The sequence below is a fragment of the Schistocerca serialis genome, chromosome 7 (assembly GCF_023864345.2).
Source record: "Schistocerca serialis cubense isolate TAMUIC-IGC-003099 chromosome 7, iqSchSeri2.2, whole genome shotgun sequence".
Classification (NCBI taxonomy): Eukaryota; Metazoa; Arthropoda; class Insecta; order Orthoptera; family Acrididae; genus Schistocerca; species Schistocerca serialis.
This window is the reverse complement of record NC_064644.1, coordinates 64,125,718-64,150,050: the sequence shown is the minus strand read 5'-3', so window position 1 is coordinate 64,150,050 and position 24,333 is coordinate 64,125,718. Positions and strand designations below refer to the sequence as shown.

General features: G+C 41.2%; 1 protein-coding gene across 1 annotated transcript in view; it reads right to left on the bottom strand.

Moving 5' to 3' along the window:
- Nucleotides 1-1,667: 1,667 nt before the first annotated feature.
- LOC126412885 (protein O-mannosyl-transferase TMTC1-like) overlaps nt 1,668-24,333 on the bottom strand; it is a 216,526-nt gene continuing 193,860 nt past the window's right edge. Inside the window, exons 7-8 of the mRNA XM_050082776.1 lie at nt 1,864-2,075; nt 1,668-1,705 (exon numbers count right to left, since the gene is read on the bottom strand). Coding sequence (XP_049938733.1) covers nt 1,668-1,705; nt 1,864-2,075 — 250 coding nt within the window. The remainder of the gene's footprint in view (nt 1,706-1,863; nt 2,076-24,333) is intronic.

Below are 24,333 nucleotides of genomic sequence, written 5' to 3'. Positions count from 1 at the left end.
GGATCAAACTTTGAAGCCAGAAAATGAGAGTCTTGCCACTGCGCCAGTAACAGAACTCAGCTAGTGGTCACCCGGTCGGGGCTGAGTTCCTGCATCTGAGTCTGCGCTTTAGGCCGCCAGTCTGCTCGAGTTGCTCGGGCAACGGTCATTGGCGGTTGGATGGATCGGTTGGTCGGTCGCGCACTGAGACACGAGACGACTTGTCCGCCTTGAGCGTCGACGGATGTGAGGTCCCCACGTGAGTCCAGTGGGCCGCGCCGTATAGAAGGGGTGGTGGCTCCGCGGTCAACATGAGAGCAACAGGAGTCAAACGACGACATCGGGCTGGCCGGTGCGAGCTGCGACGCCGTGAGACGGGAGATCGGCGCGCCTTCCTGCGTCCGTTGAAGCGGCTGGCAGCGGACGGTGCGGGAGAGCGATTTTGGGGTGCTGCGCTAGGTCTTCGCTACAAATTGCAGTTTAGTAGAAGTTAAGTGATATGTTGTTTCATTTACTTGTTAAATTCTACTTGTTTTCTTGGTGAGGTCACCAGCCGTTTTGTTTTGGGGTCGTCCCACCATTATTCTCTGTTTGCCCACCCGCGGGAAGGTGGTTATTTATGAATTGAGAGCTTCGTTTTACCCTTGTGGAGTAGGAGCGGGTTAGAGCAATCTGCGGTTCGGGTTGTCCAGTAATCCCCCTGTCAATCTGCCATACGTTACTAGCTGCCTCTGTCATGTTTGTCGGATTCGGTGCTAACAAATTTATTGTTTAAGGTGTAGAGGCCGAATTCCTGATATATGTTTTTATTATGTTTATCATCTTGAGAGGCGGTATATGTGTAATGTAGAGCATGTTTGTACTATTTATGTAAGACTGCATTTAACGGGTTTTTATTTAAATGGTCATTTTAGCATTAAAATTATGACCCTTCCACCGTAAGAGGTTTTTTTAAAAAAAGAAAACGAGTTGCGTTTCCCGTGGCAAGTAATTTTTTTTTAATGTGAGTGTTTTGTACCATTTACATCCCTCCTATGGGGTCCATAGTTTATGTGTTTGTGTGAGTTGTTAAAAAATTTAGTTTGAAGTAATCTGTTGTGTTGCAGATTTGCACCAGTGTAGTCTTTCAGAGGATGTTGTGAGCGGTCGTGACTACGGTTGTGTTAAAAGGGAGCGGCAAAGTTCTCAGCTCAAGAGCTCATACTCTCAAAAAAAATTGTTATTTTTGCCTCTGAATAAATTTTAACTTGATATTTAAAGTGTGCTTCCTGATTACAATGTTTACATTTTAAAAAAAAGGAAAGGGTTTTTAGGAATAAAATTTCCGTTTGTAGAAATAAATTTGTTTTCATCAGTTACCCACTGGCAACTACTTACACGCTCACATAGTGGGGTTAAATGTGTTAATGTTCTTGATGAATCGCTGGTAAATAAAGTAAATTCTTTAAGAAAAGATTTTGAAAGTAAATCCACGGTTCACTTTCGAGGTGCACTAAAATGTAGTCTTAAATCCTAAAACATTCTCGAACTTCTGGAATTCCTGGGACTGTTACATTGCGAGTATCGATGACGATAAGAAGGATACATAGTCGAGTTCCCAGTTCCTGGGATGAACTAACTACATGCATAATTAAGTTTGTATGGAACCCTCAGAGCGGGACTCCACTAACACTTGTCCAGTTTTAGAATTACTGTGACTGGTTAGCATCCAGGAGGTACACATCCTCTATCAAGGGACAGAAGTACGCATGTAGTTAGGTAAACAGGAAGAGAAAAGCTGGGATGCTATACTGTGTTTCAGATTGTGTAAGCTGTCCTCTTCGGTTCTCGAGAGCGGAGTGCTCGATTCGCTAAGGCCTGTGGTTTCGGGCGAGCTGTACGCACCCTGTTCGTGCAGCCAGGCGGCGTAGAGCGCGAGTCGGTCGGCGGTGGTGGGCGGAGACAGCGCCAGCCTGGCGAGCAGGCTGCCCGCGCTGCCGCGGTCGCCGGCCTCGGTGTAGAGGCGCGCCAGCAGCCGCTGCGCCGGCAGGTAGCCGGGGTCGAGTCGCGCGCAGCGCTCCAGCACGCGCACCGCCTCCGCGCTGCGGTTCTCCCTCCTGCACACACGTACACGTACACACACACCAGGCACACACCTCATATGTGTCTGGGCAGCGCGAAGTGCGACGAAAAGTCGGAAAAAAGCACACCGGGGGCAACAGCCATCCGAGCAACTCTCCAACACCCCATAACTCTACGTGGTTCCCACAACTGACGTGGACTTGTCGTAGTGTTAGACTGCGCACAGAATAATGTGGCAGGTAGATGCTCAGCCGGCAGTGCAAGCGTGGGAGAGCGGTAGTGATGGGGGTTGTACGTGGCCAGTCAGCGTGCTGTAGTGGGTTGGGTTGGGTTGATTCGGGGGAAACTGCGAGGTCATCGGTCTCATCGGATTAGGGAAAGATGGGGAAGGAAGTCGGCAGTGCCCTTTCAAAAGAACCATCCCGGCATTTGCCTGAAGCGATTAAGGGAAACCTAAATCAAGATGGCCAGACGCTGGATTGAATCGTCGTCCTCAAGTATGCGAGTCCAGTGAGCTAACCGCTGCGCCACCTCGCTCCGTTGCTGTAGGGGAAAGGCCGAGCGCCGAAGTGCAGTATTACTCTGAATCCTGTGTACACATTTTTGGCAACTATTAAAATTAATAAGGAAGACCAAGAACGAAGTCCTCAGATTGAAAATTGCATTCAATCTACACATCATGCAAGCTATGACGAAATAAAAGAGAGTTTCAATAAATTAAAACCCAAGTTGGAGGAGATCAGTGATAAGATTTGCTGATAACATGGCAAGCATCATCGAAACTGAAGAAGAATTACAGCATGCGTTGATTGGGATGAACAGTAATACACTAGTGGCCATTGAAATTGCTACACCACGAAGATAACGTGCTACAGACGGGAAATTGAAGCGACAGGAAGAAGATGCTGTGATATGCAAATGATAAGCTATTCAGAGCACTCACACATGTTTGGCGCCGGTGGCGACACCTACAACGTGCTGGCATGTGGAAAGTTTCCAGTCTATTTCTCATACACAAACAGCAGTTGACCGGCGTTGCCTGGTGAAACGTTGTTGTGATGCCTCGTGTAAGGAGGAGAAATGCGTACCATCAAGTTTCCGACTTTGATAAAGGTCGGATTGCAGCCTATCGCGATTGCGGTTTATCGTATCGCGACATTGCTGCTCGCGTTGTTCAAGATCCAATGACTGCTAGCAGAATATGGAATCGGTGGGTTCAGGAGGGTAAGACGGAACGCCGTGCTGGATCCCAACGGCCTCGTATCACTAGCAGTCGAGGTGACAGGCATCTTATCCGCATGGCTGTAACGGATCGTGCTGCAACGTCTCGATCCCTGAGTCAACAGATCGGGACATCTGCAAGACAACAACCATCTGCACTAACAGTTTGACGACGTTTTCAGCAGCGTTGACTATCACCTCGGAGACCATGGCTGCGGTTACCCTTGACGCTGCTTCACAGACAGGAGCGCCTGCGATCGCGTACTCAACGACGAAACTGGGTGCACGAATGGCAAAACGTCAATTATTCAGATGAATCCAGGTTCTGTTTACAGCATCATGATGGTCGCATGCGTGTTTGGTGACATGGAGGTGAACGCACATTGGAAGCGTGTATTCGTTATCGCCACACTGGCGTATCACCCGGCGTGATGGTATGGGGTGCCATTGGGTACATGTCTTGGTCACCTCTTGTTCGAATTGACGGCACTTTGAACAGTGGACGTTGTATTTCAGATGTGTTACGACGCGTAGTTCTACCCTTCATTCGATCCCTGCGAAACCCTACATTTCACAGGATATTGCACGACCGCGTGTTGCAGGTCCTGTACGGGCCTTTCTGGATACAGAAAATGTTCGACTGCTGCCCTGGCCAGCACGTTCTCCAGATCTCTCACCAATTGAAAACGTCTGGTCAATGGTGGCCAAGCAACTGGCTCGTCACAATACACCAGTCACTACTCTTGATGAACTGTGGTATCGTGTTGAAGCTGCATGGGCAGCTATACCTGTACACGCCATCCAAGCTCTGTTTGACTCATTGCCCAGGCGTATCAAGGCCGTTATTACGGTCATAGGTGGTTGTTCTAGGTACTGATTTCTCAGGGTCTATGGACCCAAATTGCGTGAAAATATAATCACATGTCATTCTAGTATAATACATTTGTCCAATGAATACCGTTTATCATCTGCATTTCTTCTAGGTGTAGCAATTTTTAATGGCCAGTAGTGTATGAATACAAAACATGGTTTGGGAGTAAATTGAAGAAATACGAAAGCATTAAGAAGTAGCAGCAACGAGAACAGCAAGAAACTTAACATCAGGATTGCTTATCACGAATTAGATGAAGTTAAAGAACTCTGCTGCCTAGGAAGCGATATAATGCGCATTGACGGGGCCAGGGCGATATAAAAAACAGACGAGCACAGGCAAAAACTGCATCACTGGCCAAGAAAAGCCCTCTAGTATCAAAAACGGGCCTTAATTAGGGGAAGAAATTTCTGAGAATGTACGTTTGGGGCAAAGCATTGTATGGCAGTGATACATGGACTGTGGGAAAATCAGAATGGAAGAGAACTGAAGCATTTGTGATATGGTGCTACAGAAGAATGTTGAAAATTAAGTAGACTAGTAGGTTGAGGAACGAGAAAATTCTCTGCTGAATCAACGATGAATGGAAATATGGAACACATTGACAAGACGAAGGGACAGGATGATAGAATATGTCGTAAGACATCAGGAAAATAATTTCCGTGGTCCTAGAGAGAGCTGTAGAGGATAAAAACTGTATAGGAGGAGAGAGACTGAAATACGGCAATCAAATGACGTAGGTTGCTAGTGCTATCCTGATAAGAAAAGATGGGCCCAGAAGAGGAATTCGTGGTGGGTTGCGCTTGATTTCCTTAAATCACTTCAGACAAATACGGGGATGCTTTCTTTGAAAGAGCGTGACCCACTCCCTTCCTAATCATTACCTAATCCGAAGGGACCATTGACGTCGCTGTTTGGTCCCCTGCCCCATATCAACCAACCAACTGTGGCTGGTCGCTCAAATCAGTCAGAAGACAGAAACGGAAATTAACTGGAACCTCTCCATGCACAGATCTGCACGGTGACCATCCAAAAATATATACTCTCACCTCTGTTTTGGTTAGTATTTAGAAAGAATTCTGTTGAAAATGCAACAAATGCAGGGATTTATTTTTGCATGACTTGTTTACTTAAACTTCCAGAGAAGTGTCATGAAAGGCTAATTTTGAGTCAGGCCTATATTTTTCTTGTTGACATGTTAAAATTTGCTTCTTTTGCGGTAACACAGCGGAGCTTGCACAATGTCACCTCACTAACGTGTAATGCAGACGCATTTACTTCAGGAACTGGGGAGATAATGAAAAACACATCTTCAATACAAAAATAAACATGTAATGTCTTCAATTACGTTGTTCTTAATGTCACAGCAGTTCTCATTTCAACAGATATCGATGGCCCTTAACAAATTACATTCTTTCGTCGAAACGTCTGTATTAGTGGAATGACACGGTAGATAATGAAGTTTCGAAAAGTAACCATAAGGCAAAATACTCTTCTCTTTGCGTGCTGTCATTTACCAAAATTTCGTTTCGATATCTAAAACCACTTAAGAGATATGAGAAATGTTATGAATGTTTAATTCAGGCTTTATGGTTGGTGTGAGGATAGCAAATGAGTGCAGTACATATGATCAGTTTTTATCGAGATTGATGACAGGTAGAGACCTACACCCAAGTCAAAACAAAAATACAATATGTTAATTAAATTTCATACTATGTAATACGCACTAAACATAAAATCATAGCGACCCCTATGTTTCATCGCAAACTTTTTCAAATTTCGTGCAGTGTCTGAATTAAATTAAAATATCACGATGACTATGATCATTAGGAAAATTATGGGCATGTCATCATGAAACCAACATATTAAGCTAACAGTTTCGCAAAAATGAAATTTTTTACCGAATAATTTGTGTCAAAGCATTCCAGATAGTCTGCATGGCGTGCTCCCCAATTCTGTCGTCGTAGTGCGTCGCCAACACGCCATTAGCGGATAAACAATGTCGGCTTCCCCTTGCAAAAAAAAAATAAAAAAAAAAACAAAACTGGTCACTGCACACCGGCAACCGTGTGTTGTACATATTCTGCTTAAATTACTCAGAAGCGCTCTGATCTTGGAGACCCCCGCTCCCTGACATTTGCTAGTTTTGTAACCTTACTGTCAAATAATATGTACAACACGGTTAGGATAAACTTGGAATCTTTATACGTCCATTATTCCCAACACACATTATGATGATCACCTTGTCCTATACACTTTGTAAAGGGTACACAGGACACAGACTAGCAGTTAGACTCAAAAATAATTTATCAGTGTCAACATACTCAGCGAAAAGTTCCACAACAATCTCAGCACTTGTTTCTCTACACTCATCAGATCTCTACAAATCATATTTTAGAAGAAGAGTGTCAGTAACTGACTCTTGCCAGAGTGAGTCACAAAAACGTGTCAAGAATGGAAATGGAAAAAAATTCTAAGTGCTAAACCAGACATTTATCAGGGGAACGAAAATTATGTGTACCCTCTTTATAATCTTGAGAAGGTTATCTGTTAGAAAGTAAATACTTCATTACGAACGTTCTAACTGCTGTAGAAGGAAACTGACTGGTTGATGGCGACAACAACAGAGTGTTCAAAAGTTGTTTCTGAGAGAGAAGGGCCGGCCGGGGTGGCCGTGCGGTTCTACGCGCTACAGTCTGGAACCGAGCGCCCGCTCCGGTCGCAGGTTTGAATCCTGCCTCGGGCGTGGATGTGTGTGCTGTCCTTAGGTTAGTTAGGTTTAATTAGTTCTAAGTTTTAGGCGACTGATGACCTCAGAAGTTACGTCGCATAGTACTCACAGCCATTTGAAGCATTTTTTTGAGAGAGAAGAAAACAGCAACCACCCACTGTGGATAATGCTGTTTATTTACACAAATAGCGCCTTTTCTCCTTCGAACCAACAGGATTATCTTCAAACGGATGTTCCCCTTTTTATTACACTTGTTGCTGTTTAAATTCGTTGTTCACCCTTTTTTTTTTTTTTTCAATTGCAAATAGCCGTCTGAAGATAAACCTGTCGATTCGAAACCGATAGCGGGGCTAATTGTATAAATAACTGGCATTATCAACCGTGGCTTGTTGCTGTCTTGTTCTTTGATAGAATCAGCTTGCATTTTGTGTAGAGCCACCGTCTCAAACATGTCAGTTTTCAGCGAAATAAGAGGACGAAAGTTTTTGTTACAACTACCATTAATACTGAGGCACTAAGTATTATTTGTGATAATACAAGAATATAAATACAGCATTAGATTTTTAAGTTGTAGAACAGCAGTCAAGAAAAACAGCTCTCATTTCATTTAAAATTTGGAACCCGACAAATTTAAAAGAACGCAAAATCCCCAAATTTCGCGAAGTTTTACAGATGCTCGAAATTTAGTGTGATATTCAATGCGAGACGCTTTTAACAGTCCCCACAACGCAATTGTGTCCCGAAATCTGTCAAAATAAAAAGAAAAAAGGAGATTCTGGTCTATGTAAAAAACATCAGCAACAACACGCAATCAAGACCCTCATTGCTCGATAGCAATGGTCATGTTACAGACGACGATTTCATTAAGGCAGAGTTACTAAACACCGCTCTCCGAAATCCTTCACCAAAGAAGACGAAGTAAATATTCTAGAAATTTAACCAAGGACAACAGCGAACTTGAATACCTCAGCCGCGGATACTCTCAGTGTTGCTAAGCATCATGTAATAAACGCCAAGTCTTCGTTCCAAATTGTACACATACCAGTTAGATTCCTTTCAGAGTATGGGGAGACAATTGCGCCATACCTTGCTATTATGTACCACCACTCACTTGCCGGTAGATCCGTACATAAAGGCTGTAGAGTTGCGCAGGTCACACCAGAGCTCCAGATATCAGATAGGAATAATCCACTGAACTGCGTCTCACCAACGTCGATTTGTAGCAGGATTTTGCAACAAATGCTGTGTTCGAACGTTATGACTTAACTCAAGGAATATGCTTTATTGACAAATAACACGTATTCATAAAATACCGTTCTCGTGAAACAAATCTAGCTCTTTATTCACACGGAGTAATGACTCCTATCGACAGGGGATGTCAGGCAGGTTCCGTTTTTCTAGATTCCAGAGCGAGTTCTAATCGAATTGCATGCCGATGGAGTATTACCTCAGTTGTACGACTGGATTCGTGGTTCCGCTTCCGAAAGGTCACAGTTCGCATTAATTGACGGATACTCATCGAATAAAACCGAAGTAATACGAGTATCTGGCGTCCCCAAGAAAATGTTATATGGCCCCTTATGTTCCCTATCCATAAACGATTCAGGAGACATTCTGAGCAGCCCTCTTACATTATTTACTGATGAGGCTGTTATTTACCGTTTTTTAAAGTGATCATATGGTCAAAATCAATTGCAAAATGATTTAGACGACATACCTGTTTAACAAACGTTACAGCACCAATTAATCATACATTTTGATTTCTAATGATCGTAAGATCTTAACCGGTTGATAGCGAGACTACGTTTTCCGGAACTGTTGTATGGTGGCTCTACTTGCAGACGAACATATGGATAATTGTTCAATTTGTCAGTACCGGTTACATATTAGTTTACCACGAGAAAAAAATGAATCACAGTCAGCCAAAAAGTAATTTGGTTTAACTGTACGTGAGATGACTCTAAAATTAACAAGGTTTCATAGGCTTATTTCTAAATACCACTTGTACTTCCTTGGCAACTTCTTTTCCTCAGTAAATTTGGCTCATTTGCTGTGTAGAGTAGTTATCGAATTAACAATTTTCCGAGATCAAATGAGAATTTTCATAAGCAGCAAAACTTACGTTACAATACTAAGTAACTGAATCCTGCAAATACAGAAGGGTTAAAAATGGAACATTCTGGATATCGGAAAAATGTAATAACGAATAACATGTGAAATATTTTATTTTTGGAAAAGATAAAATACTTATTGAAAAGAGGAACTTTCAAATGAGTTGTGTCAATACATTCAGAGTTACTTACCACCTCACATCTTTTACCATTTCAACGAGGTTTCTGTGAGACCTAAATTCTTAATATCTATTCTTGCTAGTTATCTCCAAGGAAGGTTATTACTCATTATCAGTAACTGAGAAATTGCGTTTACGGATAATCAAACTTTATGAAATTAATTCTAAATAAGAAGGTAACTATTTTATGTAAATACACATCATGTAGAAACGAGACCAAATGAAAGAAAAATTATATTATTTTCGTAAAGGAATAGGAGAATAAATGGGTTTATTCCAACATGTTTTGTTACAATGTCACGAGTGTGAAAATCAAAATGGAGAATTAGTGTTTGTTATGAAAGCAAAAGAGATATATTATAGAAAGTTAAGGTAAAATGTGTAAAACAGAATTACTTACGTAGAAAAGTTCATTACCAAATGGGGTTATCAAATAATTAGTATTAGCAAGTATTAAAAGAGACGATGATACAATGTCAATGCCTAAAGCTGTAATTTCAGTCACATTGAGTTACTATTTCTGTGTAGTACGGTGAGAAACTTCCTCTCTTCGAATTTGAGCTTGCAACATAATTAGAAATACACAAACGTGACAACAGTGAGCTGTAAAGTGACCATTATTATTTAATGACACCCTCCGTGCGAACCAGCATCGATTCCGATAACATCCGTCACATGATACACGACTCACGCCTTTGTAACATGACACCTTACACGCCATAGATGAGGGTAGTCAGAAACATGCAATATTTCCCGACTTTTGAGAAGCATTTTAGTAGTGGAACTCAATCCCCTATCAGCGAAAGCATGATCTTGTAGGGTATGAAGGGTAATTTTTGTCTGGACCAGTAACTAATTCACGGGAAGAACACAGAATGTTATCATGGTTGGAGAGTCATCTAGAGAAGCAGAAATAACTTCAAGTGTGTCACAAGGAACTGTGTTCGGCTTCTCTCTGTTCATGTTGTAATTCAATAACATTGCAGACACTATTACTAGTAACTCATACTTTTGCAGGTATGTGGTTATCTACTGTCTGACAAAAGTTGCAGTAATATTCAGTCTCATCTACATAAAGTGGCAAGTTGATTTTCTGCACTTCACAAAACAATAAACCGTCACTTTATGACTGCAATATCAATGACTCGCACGCAGTGGTGTGAAAATAAGCCACAGCCCAGATGCAAATCCGGGCCACCATTGCCACCAACAGTCATGAATAAAGACCTGTTGACGATGCATTCCTTGATCTGTTTGACAACTTTAACGTTGTCCTCCTTCCGGGGACACATGCGCCTACAACAACGGCCCTGTTTCAGAAGTTTCGATGCGAGACCGAAACAAGGACTCTCCCACAATGGTTAGCGCCAGACAGCGGTGTTTAAATCCTCCAGGACCAGCACGTGGTCATCAATCTGCTGGACGGTAGTACTGACATCGCGTCTGTGTCGACAGTGCCGTACGTACAACACAGCCGCCACGGCTGTCTCCGGCACACGTACCGTCGATCACTGACTGCCTGGGCTCTTTGTAGCCGCCACAAAAAGGTCCGAGACATACAGATAGAGCCATACAGTTTATCGCCGCACGCTATTGTCAAGGGTCATCGGCTGTTGCCTGCTATCTGCCTACTGCACATACATTACTCTTCGTTTATTTATGATTGTTAACACATGACTTTAGCAGAGAGTTAGCTGCCTACGTCATCTACACCACCATCCACTTCCGGCAAGGAACCACTCCCACACGCCTTCCTGTCTACACCCATCACATCTGGTGTCAGTCATCTGCTGCTGGGTTGTGGTGGCCGTTTTGATGCTTGTCAGAATGCGTTAGACTCCCATGTGGGGCGTCCTGGTCTCGTATGACGGCAAAGGTGGCACGAGAAGGCTGGAGTTGACTTCAGAGAAATCATCAATGACCAAAACAGTTTTTTAGTGCTCCATCCGATCTGGACAACTACATGAGTGTGGCCTCGGCTCTGGCACACCAGCCGCTGCGACAACACAGTGGTTACAGTCTGTGTCTCAGAGCTGGTTGCCCGTGACGGACAGCGAAGGTGTCTTACGTTGTAGCCGGCGGTGTCTTCGTGGAGCGGTGGCAGGCAGTGCCGCCCAGGGAGATGAACTCTGGACTGTGGGCTGCGGTACTGCGTCATAGTTAAACTGTAGACTCCCACCGAAACGGGACCAAATGAAACGGTTCCATTATAAATAATCACCACAATCAGTTTATCCCACTGGAAGACGCAGAATCGGCGAGGAAGGGTCTATGTCGAAAACAGTGACGAGAAGAACGGGAAGTATTGGCATAACTTTCATGATACTAGAGAGCTATGTAGACAGTAAAAACTGTAGAGGAAGTCACAGATCGAGATACATCCAGCAAGTAATGGAGAAGACGAAAATACTGGTACAGGAGAGGAATTAGTGGCGGGCTACATCTTACCAACTAATAACTCAAAAGCAGTAACAAGGAGTATGCTCCAGAGTTGCCCAGTGAATTTCTTTCAGCTTTTCCCTTGCCTTGCGGCCTTGGAATGCGGCCTTGCGTTGTCGTACCGGCGTCATTTGTTGCGGTATGCGGCTTTTTCCTGGACCAATGATTTCTTCCCTCTAACTGTGCACGGAGACTCGTCATCAGTTTTGCAGGCTTGGTGCATTCTTTCGTAGTGATTGTGCGCTACGCACCATACCTCTTGCTCTCTCATTGTGGTCTGACTAGAGCAGCATGTCACCCTAACTGCGGCATCACAGTGCTGTTCTAGACATCCCCACCAACATCCTGTCAAGGTGGCGCCCATTTCTGTGCACTACCACAGCCGACAGCTTTAAATTCAGGTTATTATTTGATACGCTTTTGTATGTATCTCCCAGCCTACAAATGGGAGATTCCCAACAATATCGCATCAACAGAGATTATCCGAGTATTCTCGACGGTTCTTATGGATGTACGATAAAAACACAGAATTGGTTTATTGCAATCATTATTTGCAACTTGAACTGCAAGGCGCAAGAGTGCTGGCATTACTATACTCAAGCGAAAACACATAACAGGGAAAAGATACGCATTGGGAGGAATGTCCAGGTTTCTTGGCTTCTCCCGACCTTCGCACGGAACTGATATAGTGGGTAATACCAATGTTTAGAATTAGCCACCGACATTATCAACATTAAAGCAATATTCAGTCATTGAAAGACAACATAAATTTTTCGACATCTCATGAACGCTGCTGAAGCACTAATTAGCAGATAGTAGCAGAGCTGTAATTGTTGCACTTTTAGTAGTAACTACCAACGTCTGGCTCCAGGTACGTAGTCGGCAAGTCTCGCATTGCCGGTACAGAAGCATCATATGCATAATGATTACCATTGCAGTCGTTTAAACGAAACCTTACAATTAAGCTAAGCTTCGTAAGCGCAGCTTCGTATGCGCACTGTCCCACCTAATTACCTACAATGTAAAATAACGAAATTATTATTGCGTAGTATTACGTAAGTCTCAGTAACAACTATCTCGGAATAGCCACGTTCCACATTAGCGTAGATATTACTGGCTCGTGTTCCTTGGTTCTTAATGCCACAATGTCCAAGATTGTAGAGTACAATACTACTTTCCTAGCCAGAGGAATTACATGTCGAGCGTTTCGTTTATTAGTTCCGTCATCCTTAATCTACATATTTCAAATATCTTATCGTGTAAATGAATTTGCATTCAGACAAGATCAGCAATTCAAAGAAATAAGCTTAAATAGCCTCAGTAATAGCTCACAATAAATTAGACTGAATTTCTTTAATTAGTACTGAAACAAAGCTACTCGATTTCAAGGGAATTTACTCCACTAGTGTTTTATGCTTCCATGATGGCAGCTTACAATATTAGATGAAACACTGAGCCACCATTTCGTGATGTGACATGGTTTACAACCCAAAAGAATTTTATTGAATCTGACTCCGTCACCGAAAATCTTCAAACTTGCGTCAGCAGCCTGAATGGAGGCATTACATAAGGCAGTTAGAAGTTCTGTTCTCTACCACTTTTACAACAGAATGATAATATAATTCTATAAAAGTAGTGTGTCACATCCTAGTGCAAAACTTATGTATCTTAGTGTGAAAGTTGGAATCAGACAAATTACTGCTATATTTACTGTGCTGTAAAAACAGTGCAACTAATTTTAACGGGAGGACGACGGTTCAATCCCGCGTCCGGCCATCCTGATTTAGGTTTTCCGTGATTTCCCTAAATCGCTCCAGGCAAATGCCGGGATGGTTCCTTTCAAAGGGCACGGCCGACTTCCTTCTCCGTCCTTCCCTAATCCGATGAGACCGATGACCTTGCTGTCTGGTCTCCTTCCCCAAAACAACCAACCAACCAACTAATTTTAAGTAGTAAGCTAACATCTAGGAAAAAGTGCATGCAAACATTTCATGTTCACTGTATCAAGTCACAAACGTTTTTCTTCTTACTATGCCTTCCAGGTTTATTTATTTCTATGTAAGAGCCACTGACTATTTGTAAGTACGAGTTTTAGTGCGCGACCTGTGGCAGTACCCAGTAGCAGAAGACAAAAACCAAACCTAGTTAAGTAGAAGGCCGAAATTTATGTGGATATTTTCATTGCGATGGTGAACAGTAATTTAAGCGTAAATTTAAGTTGATACTGTATGAGGGTGGGGGAAGGATGCAGGAGAAGTTATTAAGCGTATCATTCCAAATCAGTTCTTACTGTAACTAAACTTATGGTGTGATATTAACAGTCACATACCTGCTACGGAGGTATGATGTACATTCCTTATACTTAAATAATAATAAGCAGTTCCTTGTTGTGGGTTATACCTCGAAGCCGCAAATAATCGTTACTTTAGTAATACAGCGATGAAGATATTTGCCTTGAATAGAGCAGTGCAAAACGATGTATCGGACAATTTTTCGGAATGGAAACCAAAACAACAAAAATGTGGCCTATACTACAAGTTCAAATTAATTCTAAGGAAATAAGTAATGCAAATGCGTAACGCTTCGCAGAATTCTAAATCGTCAGGTATATAGCAACCAGTAACTCAGTTTGAGAATAAAGCCGAAGAAAGTTTCCTGACACGTACTTCTGGAGTGATTGGGGAAACAATAGAGAACATGCTGTAAATAGTTACAAGGGAAAGGGAATGCTGTCCCTCCAGTAAGTACGTCCAGTGTCAACCACTGCTCCATCCAGTGTGTTTGGTTCCTTACACTGTCATTCGGGAAAGCAAGTGCCCCAACGTATTCTTGCACATGAGTTTCATATTCTGCAGGATCTTTCATCAGACACGTACAATAAAAGCCTCACAAAAATTGTTACTTTACATCTCTTTATGGCTGAATCAATTTGTACTTGTTTCCATATGATCTGTTAGCCACTTCTCATTTAGCAGTGTGACGGTACAAAATCTTGCTAATTCTAAAAACTAGTCCCTACAACATCTTTAATTTGAAACTGCAGTAACACCGTGGTGAGCACTTCTTTAGCATCTTTACACAGTATGTCACCGTTGTGTGGTCTATAGGTTATACAGCTTGTGGAGCTTGACGGAGCAGGAAGAACTGCGGCAAGTCGTTTCATTGTATCACTATCAGAAAGTCTTCATTCCATACCGAAACAGTTGTGCCTGGCGACTGTATTCAGCACTCAGTTGCAATGATGTTTTTCGCATATCTATATTCCTGTCACTGTGTGACCCTCTTCAGCACCAGACCGTGTAAATTATGATGGATCTGCGTACGAAACTTACAAGAGAGGCCATTTTAAAGCAGAAATGTTCCTGGCCTTTCGCCATACTACTGGTGGTACGACTTTTAGCACCAGTATTGTCTGTTCCATTTCATTTAACTGTAGTTAGTATACAGCACTGTTTTATAACGTTTATTACCTTAGGTCATTAAACGACATATTTTGTATTTTTTAAAACACGTTCAGTTGCAAAACGTGCAGCAATAACTGAAGCCACTGGCTAGTTCACACAGTTATCACTATCTACAAATGTAAACCACCAGTCATTGCTTTTGGTTACAAACACAATATTTGTTTTATGTACATAACTTTTTAAAAAGGCTGAAATAATAAATAAAACGATAAAACATACGAATTTTTTTTTGGTCATCAGTCTACTGACAGGTTTGATGCAACCCGCCAAAAATTCCTTTCCTGTGCTAACCTCTTCATCTCAGAGTAGCACTTGCAACCTACGTCTTCAATTATTTGCTTGACGTATTCCAATCTCTGTCTTCCTCTACAGTTTTTGCCCTCTACAGCTCCCTCTAGTACCATGGAAGTCATTCCCTCATGTCTTAGCAGATGTCCTATCATCCTGTCCCTTCTCCTTATCAGTGTTTTCCACATATTCCTTTCCTCTCCGATTCTGCGTAGAACCTCCTCATTTCTTACCTTATCAGTCCACCTAATTTTCAACATTCGTCTATAGCACCACATCTCAAATGCTTCAATTCTCTTCTGTTCCAGTTTTCCCACAGTCCATGTTTCACTATCACACAATGCTGTACTCCAGACGTACATCCTCAGAAATTTCTTCCTCAAATTAAGGCCGGTATTTGATATTAGTAGACTTCTCTTGGCCAGAAATGCCTTTTTTGCCATAGCGAGTCTGCTTTTGATGTCCTCCTTGCCCCGTCCGTGATTGGTTATTTTACTGCCCAGGTATCAGAATTCCTTAACTTCATTGACTTCGTGACCATCAATCCTGATGTTAAGTTTCCCGCTGTTCTCATTTCTACTACTTCTCATTACCTTCGTCTTTCTCCGATTTACTCTCAAACCATACTGTGTACTTATTAGACTGTTCATTCCGTTCAGCAGATCATTTAATTCTGCTTCACTTTCACTCAGGATAGCAATGTCATCAGCGAATCGTATCATTGATATCCTTTCATCTTGTATTTTAATTCCACTCCTGAACCTTTCTTTTATTTCCATCATTGCTTCCTCGATGTACAGATTGCAGAGTAGGGGCGAAAGGCTACAGCCTTGTCTTACACCCTTCTTAATACGAGCACTTCGTACTTGATCGTCCACTCTTATTATTCCCTCTTGGTTGTTGTACATATTGTATATGACCCGTCTGTCCCTATAGCTTACCCCTACTTTTTTCAGAATCTCGAACAGCTTGCCCCATTTTATATTGTCGAATGCTTTCTCCAGGTCGACATATCCTATGAAAGTGTCTTTATTTTTCTTTAGCCTTGCGTCCATTATTAGCCGTAACGTCAGCATTGCCTCTCTCGTCCCTTTACTTTTCCTAAAGCCAAACTGATCGTCAACTAGCGCATTCTCAATTTTCTTTTCCATTCTTCTGTATATTATTCTCGTAAGCAGCTTCGATGCATGAGCTGTTAAGCTGATTGTTCGATAATTCTCGCACTTGTCAGCTCTTGCCGTCTTCGGAATTGTGTGGATGATGCTTTTCCGAAAGTCAGATGGTATAAGGCCAGACTCATATATTCTACACACCAACGTGAATAGTCGTTTTGTTGCCACTTCCCCCAATGATTTTAGAAATTCTGATGGAATGTTATCTATCCCTTCTGCCTTATTTGACCGTAAGTCGTCTAAAGCTCTTTTAAATTCCGATTCTAATACTGGATTCCCTATCTCTTCTAACTCGACTCCTGTTTCTTCTTCTATCACATCAGACAAATCTTCACCCTCATAGAGGCTTTCAATGTATTCTTTCCATCTATCTGCTCTCTTCTCTGCATTTAACAGTGGAATTCCCGTTGCACTCTTAATGTTACCACCGTTGCTTTCAATGTCACCAAAGGTTGTTTTGACTTTCCTGTATACTGAGTCTGCCCTTCCGACAATCATATCTTCCTGACTAATGTCTTGAACTTCAGCCTACTCTTCATCACTACTATATTGTGATCTGAGCCCATATCTGCTCCTGGGTACGCCTCACAGTCCAGTATCTGATTTCGGAATCTCTGTCTGACCATGATGTAATCTAATTGAAATCTTCCCGTATCTCCCGGCCTTTACCAAGTATACCTCCTCCTCTTGTGATTCTTGAACAGGGTATTCGCAATTACTAGCTGAAACTTGTTACAGAACTCAATTAGTCTTTCACCTCTTTCATTCCTTCTCACAAGCCCATATTCTCCTGTAACCTTTTCTTCTACTCCTTCCCCTACAACTGCATTCCAGTCGCCCATGACTATTAGATTTTCGTCCCCCTTTACATACTGCATTACCCTTTCAATATCCTCATACACTTTCTCTATCTGTTCATCTTCAGCTTGCGACGTCGGCATGTATACCTGAACTATCGTTGTCGGTGTTGGTCTGCTATCGATTCTGATTAGAACAACCCGGTCACTGAAGTGTTCACAGTAACACACCCTCTGCCCTACCTTCCTATTCATAACGAATCCTACACCTGTTATATCATTTTCTGCTGCTGTTGATATTACCAGATACTCATCTGACCAGAAATCCTTGTCTTCCTTCCACTTCACTTCACTTCACTGACCCCTACTATATCTAGATTGAGCCTTTGCCTTTTCAGATTTTCTAGTTTCCCTACCACGTTCAAGCTTCTGACATTCCACGCCCCGACTCGTAGAACGTTATCCTTTCGTTGATTATTCAGTCTTTTTCTCATGGTAACCTCCCCCTTGGCAGTCCCCTCCCGGAGATCCGAATGGGGGACTATTCCGGAATCTTTTTCCAATGGAGATATCGTCATGACTCTTCTTCAATTACAGGCCACATGTCCTGTGGATACACGTTACGTGTCTTTAATGCAGTGGTTTCCGTTGCCTTCTGCATCCTCATGGCGTTGATCATTGCTGATTCTTCCGCCTTTAGGGGCAATTTCCCACCCCTAGGACAAGAGAGTGCCCTGAACCTGTATCCGCTCCTCCGCCCTCTTTGCCAAGGCCGTTGGCAGAATGAGGCTGACTTCTTACGCCGGAAGTCTTCGGCCGCCAATGCTGATTATTTATCAAAATTTAGGCAGTGGCGGGGATCGAACCCGGGACCGAAGACGTTTTTGATTATGAATCAAAGACGCTACCCCTAGACCACAGGTACTTACTACATACGAATTATGAAGTTAAAATAAAGTTAATACATGTTGTCAATGCATCATATATGTAAGGAGGGCACTTTAAATTGGTGCTGTAATTCTAGCAGCCACAGTGTGAACTGAACCTCTTACATAAACAGCCCAGGTAGAACTACGTGCATATACAAGTGTTTCTAATATTAACTTACATCCACTGGCGGGTATTTTATGAGTGACTTACATTTAAAGTTTATGCAACTGCACATTTAATAAGGCATGCATGTTACCCTATTGTGATTGTTCGTCACACGTTTTTTTGACACAGAAGGTGGCCACACAGTGATCTAAATCTAGATATGCAATAAACATCACTGCGATTGTTTTCTCTACCCTTTACTGCTTGAACTTTCAGAAAGATTCCGATATCCGACACTGCTAACATGTGTTACACAGTCTTTAACTGTCTCCCAAAAACTTTCGCCGACAGTCTCATACAGGAGTACCCCGTCTGTCCAAAAAGTTTGGAAACTGATTTTCTTTCCTGGCATACAAACAACGTCGGCACAGTTACTACTGTGGCAGCTTGAACTATCAACTGTAAACAACAGATGTGCAACAGGCGGTGTTAGGAAGTGAACGTACGGCCCTATTGTGCCCCTGTGTCACAAATCCCAATGAAGCAACGTCTCTAAATTAATTGTATAAGATATTTTCCAAAATCTTTCGAAGAAGAGAAATGTGCGTGCAAAATTTCTTTCATGACCCGTGAACAAAACCAACGATGCTTGGACGCCTGCCGCGTGAATGTAAATCGTGGATGGTTGTTTTCTGGATATAATCGTCGTAATTGATCATCGACACGATTCTACCACAAAATGCCAAAACGCAAATGTTCACGTGAAAGAATTACGCTTTGACGACATAGCCGACATTCAAGTTAATGCCCAAAGAAGGAATTCTCTGGCAGTTTCACATAGTTGTAAGAACGTCCTCTGCTTTCTACTTAGGTGAGGGGGAGGGGGGTGGAGACTGTGTCATTTATTTTGAAAGTTACTATTAATACCCTTATTTGAGCTAGGAACTAAATTCTTACTGCTGAACAAAAGCATTCACAATAATCAGAAACTTATCTTTAGATTTAAATTGGAAAGCGCTATTCACTGTCGGCACGAAATTCTGTCTAAACTTATTTATACATTAGTGTGTTAAGAAACTATATCAATGCAAAAGTGACCACCACTTAGTAAAATTAGCAAGGAAATAATTACAGTCCACCATCTTCAGTTAGGGCATAGTTTCTTATACAATTAATCCTTTTCTATCCGTACAGTTGTGAATATGTGTAGTTATAGTTGTATTAAGTTGGTGATTACGTGACAAACGGTGTAACACAATAAAGTTAAACTAGCTCTAGTCAAAACTTAAGAAAGAATACCAATAAAATTATGTGTTATACATTTTGGTCGGATCATTTCTGTAGAAGTAAAGGTGAATGGTTCAACTAGCGCAAAATCTTATATACTAAATTTATCATTTTTTGATTATAAATTGGGTCAACATCTTCATGTTTTATATCAAAATGCTCATCCCATTTGCCTGCATGCAATGACTTTGTTTTCAGATTTAATCTCGTCGTATTGGTTCGAATGTTGTGAACTTGTTGCACTTTAGAGTGACTGTCAGAAAAGTCAGCAGCGTCTAGGAGGGGAGCAGCGGAAGCTGTAGACAGTGAGCAGCGAGTGTGCTGAGATGTGATAGGTTAGGACAGTATACGAAGTAGTCTGTGACGCGGTGAAGTAAGGTCTCGTACCTAATCCGGTGAGAAGGGACTTTCATCTACATCACGGTACAGTGAAGACCTGTTGTACTTAGCAAACGCCATTTGCGCACAGTTGTGACACTTACAAAATTCGAGAGAAAAATTTAGTAAATTAAGTATAATTTAGCAAGATTGTTGACGGACTGTGAAGCAACTAGTAACCAGTTTTAATTACTAACTGTGATAGGACAGGAGTGTGCTCAGTTGACAAATATCGGAAAGTTATATTGTAATATTATGTTTGCATCATGTAATAGTAATAGAACACCCCAGCTCCAACACAACCATTGTAACTCTTTCTTTCCACTTCATTTCTTCGCTTTTATGATTCTCACAGGTCATCTGCATACAGCTCTATTTTGTGTTTAATCTTGAATGCACAATATTTTCTTTACATTATCGTAATCTAAATCCACCTGGAGATGGAGTCATAAGTGCGCTTTCTTTAAATTTTGCTGGAAATCCATCCAAAATAACTGTGAAACCCCTGTATAATTTGGCATCATTTCCAACAACAAAAAATGGCTCTGAGCACCACGGGACTTAACTTCTGAGGTCATCAGTCGCCTAGAACTTAGAACTACTTAAGCCTAACTAACCTAAGGACATCATACACATCCATGGCCGAGGCAGGAGTCGAACCTGCGACCGTAGCGACACCAATTGCAACTCTCATAGATAAGATTGCCATTGCTGCTGAAACTCTCAGCATGTTGAATTTCTTATCTGAAGCAGGTTTTGTGGTATGAGATATTTTATACTGTAAGAGATCTTGCAAGTGTATAATCATGGCACCGATATAGCTAAAGTTGTCGGCACGAGTTCACTAGAGAAGTAAGTTACTATGAGCTCGAAATACTACCACTAGTATTGAGGTAAGACTCTTTGAGAACCTCTTAAATAATATAAAATATCTTCGCATACATTGAGACACATTAAATTTAAAGTTGTTTCAATTAATATTGATCCTGACTATCCGGCGGTGAGTACTAAGAAGATGAAAATCATTCCACGTTAAAACAAGAAATGAAATGAGAGATATCTATTCAGAATATTTATTCAAGATAAACGGTTTTATTTCATTATTGATAGCCTAGTGTTTAACTTCAAAACTCGATAAGAAACAGTGAAGCATTTGGATGTTTTTCTTTTTATGGAAATATTCAAAGAAGACTAATGGTCAAGTCGCTGGGAATACAAGTTGTTTATCAATAAGTACCATAATAATGTCACAACATATTTAGAGAATAAATTAAAGATTTGAAAACAATTGATACTTTTACTTTTAAGATATCACTTTGGAATCATTAGACCTCTTGATTAAGATGCACAAGCTTTAAACTTCAAGCCTAATTCCATATGACTGCAAAGAATTGCAAACCTTTTACACTCTTCCAATGACGGTAGCCGAAGCAGAAAGGTCGTTCAGGATGCTGGCTCATTTTAAGAATTAAGAATGGTCTCAGATTAACTCATAGATTCGGGGAAGTTGGCCACAGAATATAACTTTACAACGCAACTCGACCTTGATGCTGTAACTCAAACATTTGCTGAACGAACGACTCACAAAGTGCCATTGACAAAGCTACAGGTAAGTAGGTTATAATATACTGCCGCTCGCACCACTCATTGTAGTTCAAATGCAAACGCGCTGATGTCTGTTTACTGAAATGTGTGTACATACCAGGGAAGATGCGGGGACAGAACACGCCATGTCGCAGCGTCACTGGCACCAGACGATTCGTCAGTGTACGAAAGACTACAACACTTAGCCTCGTGTTTTAAGGTTAGGTAGGAGCAAATTAAATAAATTTAAAAAAATTAAATTCTATTTAGCGTACGTATATTTTACAATTGTTATGATTACTAAGTAGTATCTGAAGTCAAACTTGTAAGTTCAGCAACCGTATTAGTATTCTCCCTTCCCGTGTAGATCTCTGCCGAGTTACTGTCCAGTTCCCTTTCTGTGACGGTTTCGGGTTCTTGATAACTGTCTTCATCAGTACATTTCACACCAAAGTTTAATATCTTATTTTCATTCTTCTACTCCATGAAAGCGTCATGTCACTTATATTCTTTCTCCATATATTTAAGCTTAGCACACTTATGGGTGTGATTGACGTGTTACTTCTTTCACAACAACTACATTGGGAAATTGGAGACCTGGTTTACAACTTTTTTTGTTTGACCTCATTACAAATGATTTTGATTGTAACAGAGCATTACACAGGATGTATCATAATAACGTTTTTCTAATTTTCTGAAATAATCTAGAGGGAATGAAACCAATATGCAGTGAAGTGTCGTGTTGAACTCTTGCTAGGATGAAGGAAACTGTATCTTGTAACAAAAATTCTGGAAAACCCTTATTGCCAAACGAAAGTGAAATTTAGAGCACGATATTAGCCAATGATACGTCACTCAATTGTGCTGCAAACTGTTTTTGATTCTACGAAATTATTATAATAAAGAAAATTCAAAATATATTTATATTTAAATTGTAGCTTGCGCAATGTATCCTAATTATGATTGAAAATGTTGATCGAAATCAGAAAAGCGAATCCAAAAAATGGGCTCGGAAAAAAATTACTCCCTGGAGACAGGAGACTGAACTTTCAGCTTGTCTTTACGCACTTTCGTAGAAACACAAGGTTACGTATTTTAGCCCTTGAAACTAAGTAAAAAAATTTGAAAGAACGTATTCTGTTACTTAAAGTCACAAATAAACTTCAGTGTTCCTTGTTCCCATGGTAAGAACAGAAGCTGTAACAAAAGCGTCTGAAATCTTAATGATGAGCACTGGCTTTGGCATAAAAAACGAAGCATTTGCAGGCACTGTATTACTAATAAGTAACGTTACTGTTCGGGTAGTCTACGACACCAGAAAATTAGGCACAGTTTCTCTGATACGTCTGTATAGAACTTCCTGTTCTGCGTCGGAACACACTGCGCAATTTCTTGGGGTTAATCTCCTTCACAAACAGAATGCAATGTTATGTCACTGTCTGTAAAATTTCTTCGAATGTGTTACCGGCTCTGTAAAACAGTATCCAACATGTCTCCGATGATACATGTGCCTATACTACCGGTCTGCCCTGATTCAACTTCTTTCGCCATGAACAACTGTTGGTTCGCTCGAATTCTCTGGGAAATATCTCGTGCACCGTATGGTACTGTAGTATAAACTGCATTTATAATCAAATATTCAGCGTTTAATAATAAATTATATTTATACTATGTTTCATTACAAAGATCATTTTATGAGTATCTCCATTGTTCTCCAATTTATGTTAGTTTTAAATCATGTCAAACATTGCTTACAATAAAATTAAAATTGTACTGTTTTATTTGGAGTTGGGGCATAATGAAAAAGCCTATCTCAGGCCCTGCATTGGTTCTAAGCGGCCCTGGTTACAGTTATCGATTTGCCGAACCTAGTTACTTATTAGCCGCGAAATGTAGGAATTTTTAATTAATAAAGAACTCAAGATCAGACGTAAATCCTGGTTGTCGAGTTACGGTCATTCAAATTCTCTCCAACTACATTCTGACAGGTGTACACAATTCATATTTTGAAATGAACTAAAAAAACGATACGTTGTACAATAATTAATTTGCAACGGTATGTGATCGTATTTTGACTGACTGATGTACGTGCCATATACTTATGATGGTCGAGTGCACATTAAATTTCAAACCATCAAACTAGTTTAGTAGTTTCAAAAAGGGTTTCAGTTCGCAAGTGCCAAGTCGATATGGCTAGAAGCAGGTGGCCTCAGTGAGGAACTTGTCACTTGACAACGCTTTACGCAAGATCACTTCCGCAAAGCGAGGAGTTAAGTCTTCAATCTCTGACTGATTATTATTTCACTTGATCCAATAAATCAACAAAATTATCTGAAAACAGCAAATTGTCCACTGCCACGGGACGAACGAATTGACAATTGGAACTGTTTCTACATTTAAAACTCGGAATGTTGCAGATATTTTTCTGCTTAATGCATTTTTTTTACGATCTGTGTTATAAATCTTACAGTGCGCTAACGCTTATAGTTGCGCTACCGTATGATGAGAGATATATTTATGCCACCAGGTGATAGAGGAAATGAAAGGCATTTGATACAGCTAGATGTAGTGAACACCATCTTTCAAACCTGTGGCTTTTCGTTCGTGGTCTTCCGCTCTTGATCTTTCGCTGGTAGCTACGAAGATAGTTTCTGACCCCTCTTCCATAAAAGTCACTAATAACGTGGTAACTTTTTGCAAGAGATTCGTGTGTTGCAGCCCTGAAGGCAGTTTATG